The 12,007-nt window shown below is 44.5% G+C and overlaps 2 protein-coding genes across 3 annotated transcripts in view; one reads left to right on the top strand and one right to left on the bottom strand.

The window, feature by feature from the left end:
- ATXN7L1 (ataxin 7 like 1) overlaps positions 1 to 11,502 on the bottom strand; it is a gene marked incomplete at its 3' end in the record, with an annotated part of 108,735 nt that extends 97,233 nt beyond the window's left edge. For both annotated transcript variants that reach the window (XM_079544249.1, XM_079544250.1), the window contains exons 1-2: positions 11,299 to 11,502; positions 10,808 to 10,876 (exon numbers count right to left, since the gene is read on the bottom strand). In XM_079544249.1, coding sequence (XP_079400375.1) covers positions 10,808 to 10,876; positions 11,299 to 11,413 — 184 coding nt within the window. In that variant the 5' untranslated portion in view covers positions 11,414 to 11,502. The remainder of the gene's footprint in view (positions 1 to 10,807; positions 10,877 to 11,298) is intronic.
- A 99-nt stretch (positions 11,503 to 11,601) lies between these two features.
- The window catches only part of CDHR3 (cadherin related family member 3), a gene marked incomplete at both ends in the record, with an annotated part of 57,336 nt that continues 56,930 nt past the window's right edge, over positions 11,602 to 12,007 (top strand). The window contains 2 exon segments of the mRNA XM_079547889.1: positions 11,602 to 11,741; positions 11,743 to 11,798. Coding sequence (XP_079404015.1) covers positions 11,602 to 11,741; positions 11,743 to 11,798 — 196 coding nt within the window.

The raw sequence follows: 12,007 nt of genomic DNA, 5'->3' as shown, positions 1-12,007 counted from the left end.
GACTTTTTACAAACATTAATTCAATCTCAGTGACCCAGCAAGGGGATGTTTATGAACCACCGGGATGACTGAACACTGACAACATGCAGGGACAGGCCGAAAACTGCTTGGGAAAGAGGCAAGCTAAGGAGCGAAACCTTCCCAAGCCAAAAGATCAGCTCAGACCTACCTCCATGTGGGAGCAGGCAACTCTTCCTCTAGCACCCTCTTCCTGTTCCTGTCCTTACACAGGTATTTAGACCTACTGAAGAGGTGTGAAAACCCATGATTAACTTCTTAAACACTGAGTAGCCTGTATCAGGAATGACAGCCATTCCCATGTTAACACCGCAGAACTCATTAAGTCTTGCTTCCTCAGAAAAAAAATAATAATAATAAAAAGTGCTGTATCATAAAGCATGCCCGTTCATAGTACATAGACAGCAACAAGCTCATTCTGCCCTGCAAGATAAGCAAGAGCCCATGTTTACCAGAGCTCTGAAGATACACCCAGCATAATACAATGTTAACCTGGGCCCAGTCCCTGAAAATGTAATCATACGGCCTTGCAGTGCTCTGAAAGCAGGAAGCACAAGCTAATATCAGCAAGAAATGGCTCAGGTAGATGTGTAACTACTTACGATGCACTATGAAAAAGAAAACTGCTCAAACAGAAGTACTTTGCTACTTGGTTTCTACCTCCACCTAATACGTTGCATGATAAAACTACTCAGCGATGCACAGAAGCCTTCTACTGCCAAAGTCATGGTTGTCACAATCATCTCTTTCCAGAGAAAGGTGACAGCCTCTTGATTGCTCCAGAACCTTCCCCTTCTTAAGGGCTTTGATCTTTCTCAAAGGCAAGTGATGGATTCAAGCATGAGGTAGTCATTGAAGAGAAACTCCTGATAGTCCTCCCAGCCATCTCCAAAAAATCTTTCAGCTGATGCGAAGGCTGACCTGGCATATTCTGAGTGGCAGCAATTTACTCTCCCAGCACTGCTTGTTATTGCCGTCCCATTATTCTCACTAGCTTGGACTCCACCCTCTTTCACACCACTAACGTTTTTTTTTGTTCTTTCTGCTTCTACCTTTGATGTGTTTTGCTTTCTTCTTCCCAGGATGAGGTTCAGCTCCACCAATCCTGAACCCATGGTCATTTTAAATACCATTCCCTTTGTCCTAGAATTTGCAGTGGAAAGGGAAACCAGTCTGGAAATGAGGTTACTGCACATTTTTTCTCTCTTCCCTTGCTGCTTACTAAGCTGTACCATTCCTCCAGTTGAGCTGAACCCACACCTGCAATTTCAGCCTTTTCTCCTCCTACTTTTGACTCATTCCTCAAATCTTTTCTCTTGTATCCACTTCTTTCTCTACAATAGAATGCAAATATTTATTCTACAAGAAAGCCAGAAAAAAATAATAATCATTTCACATTCCCCCTTCCCACTCCCTTTCCCTTCCCTTCCCTACAGCTCTCCCTTCTTCCTCATACCACAGATATGAAACACATATGTCAAAATTCTCACTCACATCACCTTATTCTTCACTCTTCCTTTGCTGCTTTTCTGCTCAACTTTCTCCCGGACAGCCAACCAGTATTTCCTCTGTTTCGAAATCTACCTCTGATCCCTTTCTTTAACTACACTGATTCTTCTTCTATCCTTCTTTCACCTCTGAGCTCATTATGAACTGTCCAATGACAAATTACACTTGCAACATCTCTCTGACTCCAGCCCCAAGTCCCTTCAGTTATACCTTGTAACACGATGCAAATATTTCCACTAAAGTATCTAGAAACCTCTTACTACTGCAACTTCACCACTTCTATCCTCCATAACCCATTCGTGTCTTTCACTAAAATTAAATGCATTTCTCTTTTCAAAGAATTCTCCTTTCCTCATTTCCACAACTCTGCTCTCTCCTGCTTCCTTCCCTTCCTCCCCATATCAACTCCTTTCAAGGTCACTGAAAAGCTCCTTATTCCTACTTCATCTTCTCTTAGGGCTCCTGAATGACAACATTTGCACTTTCCTTCTGTTTGGGAATTTCATCCCTACACTCAGCTCCTTATGAGACAGGTCTCAAACAGAGCAGATTAATGTCTAAACAAAAAATCTCAGCCTATTTTTCTGACACCTCTCGTCACTGAAAAGCTGTCACCTTTAGCTCTATACAGATAGATCAGAGCTTAGGCCTCACCTCTTCCACCCTCTTTCTTTCCCCCACCACTTCCCTTCTTGATCATTGTGGACAACATCATCATCTTGTCCATCATTCAGATGTGAAATACTATGTCATCTTTGACAATGACTTCTCTCTCAATCCACTCATTCATGCTTTGTCTGTAACTGATTCCTCCTGTCTTAGCCTTTAGAAAAAAATCCTTCTCTCAACACCTCCAAAGCTAAAGGTTTGTCCTTTGCTACGTTATACTTAAGATTTTCTCCTTTTTTGTCTCAACGAACATTATCTTACATACTCCCACTGGTTCAAAAGTTATTTTTTCTATTTTGTGATACTGATTGTTATTCCCTCTACGTTCATCTATGCACAATCCCCCAACTTCAAACACTGGGAACAATTCATCTTTGCTTTTTAGGTTCCTACCTTACCTAAGCTATATTGCCCCCATCCTACCTGCCAAGACATCATTTGCTTACGTATCTAGTCAGCTTATGATGTCAGTATCCATTTACCAAATTTTCGACAACCACTCTTTTGATTCAGGTTCCTACCCGCTGTAGGGAGCCTGCTTTGGCAAGGGGGTTGGACTCAATGATGTCTCGAGGTCCCTTCCAACCCCTACAATTCTGTGACTCAGCTTCCACACCCGAGTAAAGACACCTTCCGAGTACTTGCAAAACTACTTCACTGTCCTTTAAACATCACCTGAAAGCTTTCCTTGCACTGCTCTAAGAAAATTATGCTTAGTAGGCTAGTAGTGTGCAAAGTCTACCATCTTCCATGCTGAACAACTAAGCATCTTTGTCAATACTAAAACTCCTGTTTTATCATACATTAAAAATTAGTTCTCTATAGCATAAGGATTTCACAACAAACACACATGCAGGTGCACACACCCCTTGTCCCTGTGCTGCTACCATGTTCAACAGTGTCTAGTCCCTGAAGGGGCTGCTAGAATTAGGATCTTGCAAATAATAATTCTCCCTTCCTAATCATGGCAGTAAGAGATTAATTACTTACATTCATCCAGATCACTGTCCTCCAGCTGACTCCATTATCAGCCCCAAACAAATAAGGTTTTAGATTGTCAGAGCTTGTTGCAGTGACATGGCTCCAACAAACTCTTCTGATCTAAATCATCAACACTATTCCAACTCGATGAGGTGTGACTAAAAGCAGCCTAAAAAATAAAATGCTAACTCTCACCTGACCATCGATCTGATCTGCACAATCACCACCAGCCAAAAGGTGACTTGAGGAAAGAACATCTATCAGAGATTCAAGGATGACACGTGACAATTTACATTTCTTATATTAGCACTGTCCAGTGCAAATACAAATTCCAGTTCCCAGAGTCCCTGCCCCTCTCATGTCTAGCTCCCTGCAGTAGAAGGAAGAGGAAGAGTGACTGGTCAGAAACATCAAATGCTGCGTATCAGAAAAAAAATATAAACAAAACAAAGAGCACAGCAAAGATCCCCACACAGAATCAAACGCCATGAACCCTTACCCTTTGACAGTCAACCTTACTTCTCAAGGCTTCTTCCTCAGCCCTTCTTTCTCTCTTCTGCTGAACACCTGCTCCAAGCAAACAGAAGGGGAAGCCAGCCTAACCCCCCTGTGTGCTGTACACAGCTCTGTCACAATACAACTGCTTCCGTTTTACACATGATTCAGAGGAGGCCTGGGGATTAAGTGAAACTGCACTAGGCACAAACTGGTACCACAAGACAGAATCTACGACTTCTGTCTTCAAGAACTTCTGGCTGACACTCTTTTGGATCTGGGAAAAGACACATCTTTGTTCCTCAGACACTACACATTTTGTACATACTTGAACATTAACAGCAGAATTCAGTAAGACTCAACAATTCTAAAGTCTTATTGCTGTCAACAGTACAAAGAGGAAGATAAGCTGGGCTTCAGGTCTGTATTATTAATGTAACAGACTGAAACATGAAAATAAATTGCTGAATAATAATTACGGCATCTCAGAAGAAAGGAAGACATCTCTAATTCTGTTGAGTGCAAGACTGAGAGCAATCACAAAGTCCACTTCACCAACAATATAAGCGGCTTGCAAGCATAATTTTTAATAAGCCATGCAAAACAAATTTTAACATAGCACTCCCTTAAAATCATCAACAATCATCTATGGAAAGTAGACCAGAAAGAAAAAAAAAAAAGAGAGAGAAATCATGCAAATCATGCATAAAGTAGTTGGTTTTCTTTTGTCCCATTTCTGTCCTAAGTAACAGTGCTGGATTCCATCTTCAATTCGAGTTAGCTCAGATAGCTGCAAAGTACTATGATAAAAATTGGATTACTATACCCATGCAGGGTTCATCTTCCTCACCCAGAACAAGAACCAAAAACTTATTCCTACAGATGTGCTGAGAGATCTCTATCAACAACCCTTACTGTTTCACTACAGCAATATTCACAGGTCTTCTGACATTTAAGTTACTAGCTTCACCTGGCACCCCACATCAACTCCTGAATCTGCTTTTTCAAGTACAAGCCAAAGAGCATCTCTGCCAAGCTGAAGCTAAAAGATAGAGGGATCGAGTAACTTGACATTAATCCATACCCATGTAAACTGAACATCTTTTTTTGCTAGTTATTCAAAAATCATTTTTAGTAACAAGTTGTCATGGAATTTAATATTAGAGAAGAATTAATTCCTTAAGAAACACTACATATTCCTTTTCATATCTATATATTACTTTCACTGCAAGTGATCTTACTTAGTAGTGCACATAGCATCATAAATCTAAACTTTCACTGGGACTACCAGAAATTCAGGCCTTCTGCCCACAGGACTCCAATGATCTGTAACTTAAAATGCAGTCTAAACACATTCCCTCTTGCACTGCTCCCATCTCACATACCTCAGCTTTCATTAAGTGGCCAGCATCTTTTGCCTCAGAGGTAAAACAGAACCTGATAGTGTCTCCATTTTTAATTATTGAGGAACAAAAGGCCCACTTCAAGGAAGTTACTCCAACTGAGAGGCAATGGTTCAGCACTTGCGTAGATCCTATTTAAAGCGGAAACCCAAATTCCATCTATGAACCATTAACCCTATAAAGAGAGGGATCAATAAGGAAACAGTGCTTCTGTATCTTAGACAAAATTAGATACACGTGACTTCACTTTCTGTGATGACAACAGGGCTTGGGGTCATCTCCCTTGCTCTCAAGTCTTGTGATAAGTTACAACGAGTAGAAGGAATGTCACAGTGAGACTTCTAGTAGCAGCGCTGTCAGCGGACAGAAAACCACATGTGCTTTCCCCCTTGATATGCAAAAGACATACCTCAAACCAGAGGGGGACCAAGCTTTTCAGAGTAACTCTTGGACAAATACTGGGAAAGCTATCTCCTGAACACATGCCACCTAACCAAATCAGAATTTCTGAAGACGTCATTTAGAGAACAAGAGTTTTAGATATATATTTTAATATATTAAAATCCTGATTCAAAACACTGAGTATCTGATCACAGAACATTCTCATTGCTCTGCTCTTTTCACCCAGGGTGCAGGATGATGAGGTAAAGAACGTGCTCTAGCTTCACAGTTACGTACTTATCTTCTGAAAGCTGAACTATACTTATCACTGCATTTCTGGGCACTATCGTACATAAGATTCCATTCTTCCTCCATAGCCAGTCCTCAAGACATATTAAATGAGGCTATAGCCACAGCGTGGAGCCGCTCCACTCTACACGCAGAAGCTATTGAAAAAAGGGGAAAAGAATTGAGTCAGATATCATATACTGATCAGGAATTTAAACAACAGAACGTATACAATTCAAACCCACTGTCATTTCTCATCCTGAAGAAAAATCCCATTGGGACCTTTGCTCATTATTCTTATCCCCTGCATAAAAGTTAGAACAGTAAGAAAAAGTTTCCCTTGCCAGCAGCACAGTTTTGCATCCTGCCAGTTCTCAGGTTGTTCACTCACCAAGCTCCACCTGAATACTGCATCTGTTTAAGAACTAGTATCTCTGGAAGACCTTACTAGCTAACAGGGAAAATTAGACAGCATTAATTCCTCTGTTTTGCCCACGGTAAAAACAAAAACAAAAAAAAACCCAAATCATCAGCTACGGTAAGGTGATCTAAATCCAATAATCTCTTCACCTCGCCCTTCTGGGGCACACCGTTACCATTTCCTTCCCTCTCAGCCCTCACCAACATTCCTCACCACCACAAAAAAAAAAGGGAAAAGATGAGGAAATAAAAACAAAAGTTTTATTCTACAGTTTTTGTTTGAAATGTTTCTAAAGGAGACTGCTCCATTCGCAAGCCACTAGTAAACAAACTAAAATTAAAATAATTTAAAAAAAAATAAAAAAATCAACTCCAAACTCCATGCTTACATCAACCAGCTGGTTTTGTCTTCCCTTCTTTCACAATATCCTCATAAATAATTTTAGTCTTCTTCCTCATTTCTCATATAAAACAATGCTATATGCTACATCCTTCTTCTGTACTGAAGTGTTCCCTACCATCTCCCAACCTCCTTAACTTCTTATTTTTTTCCCCAAGAAGAATAATAAATGTATCAAGATGTTTTACTGAAGAACAAAATCCTGAAAGCAAAATTAATCGGAACCCTCTTAGATTAGTTCTGATGGTACCAGAGCATTTACCAAGTAACTCTCCATCATATATTCATATGGAAAGTCAAAAAAAAAAAAAAAAAAAAAAAGTATTGGAAAACCATTAGATTTTAAGCTCTAGTTTACATATATAAGCTTCAAGTAAAATTGTCATGGTTGGAGCTACACAAATATCATATTGAAAATCTCAAATTTTAAACACAGAAATCAGAAAAACAGAATAGAGCCATTTTTATATAACATTCTTAATGCTAAACAACGAGTCAGAATGATTACTGAAAAGATTATCTAAGACAAAACACATCATCAGATTGAAACCTCAATCATACAAACCCAATGAACTGAGAAACTGAAGCTGGCTATGACACCAAGTACCCAGATATAGATCTAAATCCCACAGGTCACATCTAACTCTGCTGTAGTTACGGAAGATGCACAGGGTATCTTTTGCTCCTTTACAGGCAGTTTCTGCCTGGAAATAGTCCCAGCACTTAATCCTTGCACATTTGCTAAACTGATTATATATACATATTAATAAAGAGTTCTGTATATAAGAAAAAAAAAAAAAAACAACAAAAAAAAAAACAGTAGAAGAATATGATTAATGTATAAGGTAGAACATACACCTCCAAAATTAATCTAAAATCAGGTACAGGATATCGCCAGTAATAAAGTGCCACAGTATCTGTCTTAAGCTTGCAGTTATGGTAATGTTTACAGGACACAAATTGCCAAATAAATATAGACTCTTTACTATTCATGCTATCTATAAGAAAATCTTCAATTCTTCAAATACGCCATTCAAGCTTTTAAAAATTCAACATAAATTCCAAATGCTGCTCCAATTCTGATAACCCCTCTTCTAGCTAAGCTAGTTGGCTGGTAGTGATTTGTCAGATAAGTTACACAATACTGTTTCAGCTTCCTGATTAGATAAGCAGATAAAGTTGTTGTTGTTGTTGTTGTTGTTGTTTTTGTGGCATATACATTTATGCATCAAATTTTGCATTTTCTGTGAACGCTTGCAACTTCGTAATCCTCTCTCCGCAAATCTACACGGCAGTAGAAGTCAACCGTGGACAAACCGCATTCGCTGAAGGAAAACCCAAAAGTATTAGCATGCAAAAAGCAATTCCATCTACAAAACTGAACGACAAATGTTCAGGAAATTTCTCTCCCAGTGTTGCTTCTACATCCACTGCAGAATAAATAAAAGCAACGAGTGATCTTTCTGCATCAGTATTTCTTTCCTAAAGATGGCCATGGTGCACACAGCCTCAGTGCCCCTCTTGTGTCACAGAAACGAATAGCACAGCCGGACTGTGACCCCACTGCCCAGGGATGAGCCAGAAGTACACATCATCAGGTGGAAATGCAGCAGCCCACTTCCACACTGTCACCGGGTTCCCAGCAAGGCTGCAGAAGGAGGAAGAGCAGCCCACCACCCTAACCACAGTAGCATACAACCAGAGAGGAGGCAGCAATGCGGGGATGAAGCTGGTTAGAAGTATTTGACATCAGGTTCTACCATAACAACACGTGTCACCTTGCCGTGGTCTGGAGATGATCACTGTCGTCCCCTTCCCATGTCATCCTGCCTACAGTTTCAGTAATTTATAAAGGAAAGGCCACGTAAATGAAAGTTGACAAAACTCAGATAAACGTTAAAAGAAGCAAGCATGACGAGACGAGATTTTACACTGCCTTTATTGGACAGGACTGGTATTATTAATTCTTAACGTCCCGTCCATCTGTTACCTTACACACACAGTCCGATTTTTGCACAACACCACTCACAATCTCCTGACACCATAAACGGCATAGACTGCCTACTCAAACATGTAAGACTGCAAAGCAGAAATGAGTTGAGTTTGATACTAAGACCTACCACGACCACAGCCCGTGTCTACTAACAAACCCAACAAAAAAAGTCAACATCGCACAGAACATTGTGTGCAAGACCCCAGGAAGTGCACGAATGATTCCACAAGTATGCCAGCAATGCTTTCTGTGAAACAATCTAACTCTGCACATTTTTCCACACCTTTATTGCTAAGGACAGCAGGGCTCAAGCAGGATCTACACTGGGTGTTCAGACACATGGGTGGGTGTGGTGGAAGCACCTGTGTTAACAGACTGCTCAGGTGAACAGTCTAATATGGGAGAAGTATTTCAACACATACTCATATATTGGAACTTTGTGAAAGTTCTAAGTGATCCAAAGCAAGTTGCTACAAGGAAACAAAAGAATTCCTACAGCTTTTTATTTTCTAAATGCAACAGTATTTTGTCAGCTTTTTTGTTTGTTTTAAACAGTTCTGCAATGCAAGCTCTATAAAAGCAGCAAGTAGTTCACACCTGTCACCATCAGTGATGACACTGCATGTTTGGAAATAATTTTTCTGGAGAGCAAGTTCAACTAGATCTCCCTTAATGGAGTGAACTCCCCAAAAACCAATAAAGGACTACAGCTCACCCCATACACCGAACCGTTCTAGGAAATGATTTGCATGTGGGTATGACTAAGGAGCAGTGATGCTCTTCGATCTTTACATCTCAAATAACATCACAACAAGAATTTGTGCTCTAGGATTTCTAGGCACAAAATATTTACTCTCACCAAACCAAGCTCCCTATGGAGGTCAAGTGCTTCTACCAAAACTTGTGTTCAATTGCTTCTGAATAAGTGCATGCACAACATTACCGACAGCCGTACAGACTGAGCCTCAAACCTTGCACCTACTGATGAACTACATTAAAATCCCAGTTCTGTCTCTAGCTTGTTTTGGAGATGGCAAAATAGAGGAGTTCCAGCACGTAAAAAAATCAAGACAGGAACACAATCAAGCCTGGCATCTCTATCAAGGTCTGTCAAAGTGGGGTTCTATATTGTTCTTAATTTATTTTTATTTAATCCATATTCTACGCAATTTTATCACACAAATTGACTTCACTAATTAATTCATTCTTTTTCAGGAGCTGTTTATAGAAAATAAAATTCATTTAAGCTGCTGAGGTGCTCAAACTTAAATAATGTAAAGGCAACGATACAGTAACAAGAACCTTTGCACCATTTCAGAATATCTATTCTGGCATTACAGGTGACGGTGGGATTTCTCTCAGCATCAGGAAGTCACAAAGAAGTTACTCTATGCCGGACCACTTGTTAGGAACCAATTTCACAAGAAGTATTTATTGTGATGGAAAGACAGCAAGCACGTAGCACTTCCTTAATGAAACAGAGTGAACAGAACACTACACGAGAGCACGTCCCAAACCATCCCACCAGTTGCACTAGATGCTCCTCCAGCACAATTTCAACTATACACATCACCAACAAGATGTGTCAGAGTGATTTGCCTGTGCTGCCCAGCAGCTGACAGGACTAAGCCAAGCATGGCCTATGGGCAGGCATCATCAGCCTGGAATTTGCCCGTCCATACTTATGGTACCAGCAAACCCTCTGACCCAAGTGACCTATTGTATTGGGTTTTGCACAATACGCATGACTTGGCCTACTGTAAGGCAACGTCAGACGTTGGGTATTCAGTTGACTGTAAGTCACATCCAGCAACAAGAATGAAAGAATAAAACGGAACTTGGCCTAAAGAGAATACAATGATCCTAAGAGACTGCTTCAACAAGCCGAATGCTTTTGAGAATATAAGCGTATATAAAAATACAACATAGAGGTTATCTGCCCTGACGCACAGCTCGATCTGCTCATCTTCTCATAGAAGAGTTTGAAGCATTACACTGAGAAGGGACAGAGTCCCCAACAAAAATCCAATATGGCCCCAACAGGGCCATCCATTGCCTTAGGATGACCACATCCCCTCCACTGCCTTAGGATCACCCTGTCCCCTTACACACCTGCCACTAGCACACAGCTGTGCTCCCGCACCACACCAACACCACCACAGCCACCTGCCCGACTTCGGGCACAGCGGGGCCGCCCGCTGCGGCCAACCACCACCGACAGGTAGGGAGATGCGCCGGCCCCGCGCTCACCTTCTTTATTGAGCCTCATCACCTCCCTGCTTTTCGCACCCTCCTTTCCAGTCTCTTCCAGATCTGCACCTGCAGAGGAGGAGAGGCACAGTCAGGAGCCGAGGCCCGAGGTGTGCACGCATTGTTCGGAAGAGAGGTGAGGAGGTGCGCTGCTCCGGCACCGCCACAGCGCTCGCGGGGCCCCCCCTTCTCTCCCCTTCCTTCCCCTCCCCGCGACCGCTCCGCTCGGCGCCGCGCATCCTCCCCCTCGCCCCCTTCCCCCACCGCGGCTCCGGCCCAGCGGCGTAGCCCGCGCGGCGGGGCCCGGCCCGCGCCACCCGCACGCATGGCACCGGGGCCCGGCGCGTCAGCTGAGCGCCCGGGGGGGCGGCACCTCCCGCGGCGCGGCCCGACCCGGGGGGCGCGGGGTGGAGGGCAGCCGTGCCCCGGCCGTGCGTGCGCTGCGGGAAGGGGAACGGCGCGCCGAGCCGCGGGCCGGTCCCTGCCCTTACTGTGCGGGGGGGCGGCGCCGTGCGCGTGCGGGGGGGCGGCCTCCCGCACCCAGGCGGCCCAGGGCTGGCCCAGGAACGCCTCGGGACTGGGCACGGGCCGCTCCAGGGCCGCCATGGCGCCGCGCCTGCTCCTGCCTCCTTGTTGCTTTTCCCGTTTCCTTCGGCGGCGGCGGCGGCGAGCGAGCGAGCGAGACACGGGATTCGAGAACGCCGCACGTCATCCTCGGGACGTTCCGCCGCCCACACGGGGGTAGTGTCAGCCCCTGCTCCCTATCAGATCGGGCTCCCCGCCGCCCAACGCGCATGCCCGCGCCCCCCGCGCCTGCGCGCCGCGCCCCGCGACGCCGCCGGCCCCCGGCCCGCCACCCGCCCGCCCCGACGGCCCCGCGCCCGGCCCCGCCGCCCCGCGACCCCCCGCCCGCGGGCCCGGCCCGGAGCCGTCGCGCGGGGCCGCGGAGGAGGAGAGCCCCGGGAGGCGGCCGCCGGCCCGGCGCCCCGCAGTAAGTCCCCGGGACGCCTCTCGGGATCGCGGCCCCGCGGCGGCCCGGAGCGGGGCGCGGGGCCGCCCTCCCCCGGCCGCCTCCGGCTGCGCGCCCGGGGAGCGCCTCCGGCGCGGCCACAGCCATTTTGTTGTCCGAGCGATGCCCGGGCCGTGGTCGTGTGTTGGCAAATGGTTTTCGTGGGGCTGGGGTGTGGGGCTGCGGTGCGG

Source organism: Tetrao urogallus (assembly GCF_951394365.1).
Source record: "Tetrao urogallus genome assembly, chromosome: 1".
Classification (NCBI taxonomy): Eukaryota; Metazoa; Chordata; class Aves; order Galliformes; family Phasianidae; genus Tetrao; species Tetrao urogallus.
The sequence above is the reverse complement of the archived record's forward strand: the minus strand, read 5'-3'. Positions and strand labels throughout refer to the sequence as shown.